The sequence below is a fragment of the Procambarus clarkii genome, chromosome 37, assembly GCF_040958095.1.
Source record: "Procambarus clarkii isolate CNS0578487 chromosome 37, FALCON_Pclarkii_2.0, whole genome shotgun sequence".
Taxonomy (NCBI): Eukaryota; Metazoa; Arthropoda; class Malacostraca; order Decapoda; family Cambaridae; genus Procambarus; species Procambarus clarkii.
The window spans coordinates 3029927-3033883 of NC_091186.1; the positions used below are offsets into that span (position 1 = coordinate 3029927).

The window sequence follows — 3957 nt, forward strand, 5'->3', positions numbered from 1 at the left end:
AAGGAACAATGGCGTGTGACAGAGGAGTATCAAGAGAGGTGTCTCTCCCTCTTTACCGGCACGCTAATGAAATATTTGTTCCTGTCCAACTGGGGAATCAAGTTGTTGACTTCACTGTTGACACAGGCGCATGTATAACCCTAATCACCGTTCCCCTGATGAAACAATATGGCTTGGAGGCCGTAATAGACCAGGATTTTGAATGTTTCCATTAGTTGGCGACTGTAGACTAGGATGGCAATGAGCAGGAGACATTAACATTTTCAGATCCCTTCAAGGGGCTCTTGAAAGCCAAACCTTATTTCCAGAGCGATTTCTCTCTTGATACCGAGGTATATGTCTATGATTTTCCCACTAAGGATGCCTTAGTCTCCATGGATATTTTAGTTGCATATAACTGCTCAATAATTAATGACATGAAAAATCCCCAACTAATAATACGGCCACAGAAAAAGCAGAAGATGCAGAACAAAGAGTTCTCTGTCGTAAATTACAATACCATTCATGTCAAGTCCACAATCAACAGTAAGGAAATCGAAGCCTTCGTGGACACCGGTGCCCCTAATACGATCATCAGTAGCCAAGGTGTTATTAGACTAGGCCTTGTAACCGAGGCATGTCAAAGTGTAGACTTCGTTAATGTGCACGGAGAACCATGTGAGGCCAACCGCATTATCAGGAATGCAGAAGTTAAGTTCGAAGGACTTAAATTCACTACGGATATATACATCGCGGATGTCTATGATTACGAGTTTATAATCGGAGATGATATCCTCCGGTACACAAATATTACTTTCACATCAGAAAAAGCCTTGTTTGAGCGGAACAGCAATCCTAACGACATGACCGATAACTAACTGTCCAGTTTTGTGCCTAACACCGGCTCTACAAATATTCCTCCGGCCACAGAAGAAGCCCATTCCGAGCACAATACACAGCCCATGGACATGTCACATGAACAGTGATGAAGTTACCTCTAAAATGTCTCTTAAAAAGAGAATGATAAAGTTTGTCACCAGAGTTACGACAGATTCTTAAAAAAAAAAAAAAAAAAAAAAAAAAAAAAAAAAAAAAAAAAAAAAAAAGTGTGTGTTGTGTGTAGGATTGAGTAAAAAATCCTGGTCCGGCTTCAGTACAAGTCTCTGGAAACCCTTGTGAGCTCAGTAGAACTCAGTAGAACATAATGAGAACGTTAAAGGTACGATTTGATAATTACTTAGTGTGGGTTTCTGGAAGATATTGTTATGCTGTGGCCAGAGTTTGCTAGTGCAAGCTTATAGATGAGCCTCGCACTGTATGTTCTCTCCTGACGCTATGTATGACTAACCATCTGGTGAGATGGGGATATTACATGAACTTATAGCTAGTTTTTGATCAACACTCTGTTGACAACAGAAGTAGTAATGGCAGTACATGTCCTGTTGTTTACAACAGGGGTAGTAGTAGCACTACGTGTCCTGTTGTTGACAACAGAAGTAGTAGAGGCAGTACATGTCCTGCTGTTTACAACAGGGGTAGTAGTAGCACTACGTGTCCTGTTGTTGACAACAGAAGTAGTAGAGGCAGTACATGTCCTGCTGTTTACAACAGGGGTAGTAGTAGCACTACGTGTCCTGTTGTTGACAACAGAAGTAGTAGAGGCAGTACATGTCCTGCTGTTTACAACAGGGGTAGTAGTAGCACTACGTGTCCTGTTGTTGACAACAGAAGTAGTAATGGCAGTACATGTCCTGCTGTTTACAACAGGGGTAGTAGTGGTGCTATGTATCCTGTTGTTGACAACAGAAGTAGTAATGGCAGTACATGTCCTGTTGTTTACAACAGGGGTAGTAGTGGTGCTATGTATCCTGTTGTTGACAACAGAAGTAGTAATGGCAGTACATGTCCTGTTGTTTACAACAGGGGTAGTAGTGGTGCTATGTATCCTGTTGTTGACAACAGAAGTAGTAAAGGCACTACATGTCCTGTTGTTTACAACAGGGGTAGTAGTAGCGCTACGTGTCCTGTTGTTGACAACGGTAGTAGTAGTAGTGGAGATTCGTGTCCTATTGTTGACAAAAATAGTAGTAGTGATGTTACGTGTCCTGTTGATGACATCAATAGTAGTAGTAGAGTGCTACGTGTCCTGTTGTTGACAACAGTAGTAGTAGTGACGCTACGTGTCCTGTTGTTGCGAACAATAGTAGTAGTGGTGTCCTGTTGTTGGCAACGGTAGTAGTAGTAGTGGAGATTCGTGTCCTATTGTTTACAAAAATAGTAGTAGGGGTGCTACGTGTTCTATTGTTGACAACAGTAGAAGTAGTGATGTTACGTGTCCTGTTGATGACATCAATAGTAGTAGTGACGCTACGTGTCCTGTTGTTGCGAACAATAGTAGTAGTGGTGTCCTGTTGTTGACAACAGTAGTAGTAATAGAGCTACGTGTCCTGTTGTTGGAAACAGTAGTAGTAGTGGCGCTACGTGTCCTGTTGTTGCCAACAATAGTAGTAGTGGTGTCCTGTTGTTGACAACAGTAGTAGTAGTGGTGGCGCTACGTGTCCTGTTGATAACAACAGTAATAGTAGTGGCGCTACGTGTCCTGTTGTTGCCAACAATAGTAGTAGTGGTGTCCTGTTGTTGACAACAGTAATAGTAGTGACGCTACGTGTCCTGTTGATAACAACAGTAATAGTAGTGATGCTACGTGTTCTGTTGATAACAACAGTAATAGTAGTGATGCTACGTGTCCTGTTGATAACAACAGTAATAGTAGTGATGCTACGTGTCCTGTTGATAACAACAGTAATAGTAGTGATGCTACGTGTCCTGTTGTTCACGACAGTAGTAGTAGGGGCGCTACGTGTCCTGTTGTTGACAACGTTTGTAGTAGTAGTTGTTGTGCTATGTGTCCTGTTGATGAAACAGTAGTAGAAGAGGTGTTTCGTGTCCTGTTGTTGACAACATTAGTTGTAGTCGTGCAACGTGTTCTATTGTTGACCATAGAAGTAGTAGTGGTAATTCGTGTCGTATTGTTGACAACAGTAGTAGTAGGGTTGCTACTTGTCCTGTTGATGACAACAGGAGTAGTATAAATGCTACGTGTCTTGTTGATGACAACAGTAATAGTAGTAGTGACGCTACGTGTCCTGTTGATAACAACAGTAATAGTAGTGACGCTACGTGTTCTGTTGTAGACAATGGTACTAGTAGTGATGCTACGTGTCCTGTTGATGACAAGAGTAGTAGTAGTGGCGATACGTGTCCTGTTGTTGACAACAGTAGTAGTTGTGGTGCAACATGTCTTGTTGTTGACAACGGTAGTAGTATTTGTGATTCGTGTCCTTTTGTTGACAACAGTAGTGACGTTAGTGACCTTATGTGTCCTGTTGTTGACAACAGTAGTGACGTTAGTGACCTTATGTGTCCTGTTGTTGACAACAGTAGTAGTAATAATGATACGTGTCCTGTTGATGACAACAGTAGTAATAATGATGCTACGTGTTGTGTTGTAGACAATGGTAGTAGTAGTGATGCTACGTGTCCTGTTTTTGACAACAGTAGTAGCAGTCGTGCAACATGTTCTGTTGTTTGACAACAGTAGTAGTAGTGACGCTACGTGTCCTGTTGTTCACAACAGTAGTAGTTGGGGTGCTACGTGTCCTGTTGATGACAACAGTAGTAGTAGAGGTGGTACGTGTCCTCTTGTTTACAACAGTAGTAGTAATAGGGATGCTACGTGTCCTGTTGATGACAACAGTAGTAGTAGTGACGCTACGTGTTCTGTTGATTATAACAGAAGTAGCAGTTACGCAACATGTCCAATGTTGATAACAGTAGTAGTAGTGACGTTATGTGTTCTGTTATAGACAACAGTAGTAGTAGGGGTGCTACATGCCCTGTTGATGAAACAGTAGTAGAAGAGGTCTTACGTGTCCTGTTGTTAAAACAGTAGTAGTATTGGCGCTACCTGTCCTGTTG

At 41.9% G+C, this 3957-nt stretch overlaps 1 protein-coding gene across 1 annotated transcript; it reads left to right on the forward strand.

The window, feature by feature from the left end:
* Positions 1–954: 954 nt before the first annotated feature.
* LOC138371994 (uncharacterized) lies at positions 955–3571 on the forward strand. Its single transcript, XM_069337022.1, has 2 exons — positions 955–1007; positions 2983–3571. The coding sequence occupies exons 1-2, from the start codon at positions 955–957 to the stop codon at positions 3569–3571; spliced, it is 642 nt and encodes a 213-aa protein (XP_069193123.1).
* Positions 3572–3957: the final 386 nt, after the last annotated feature.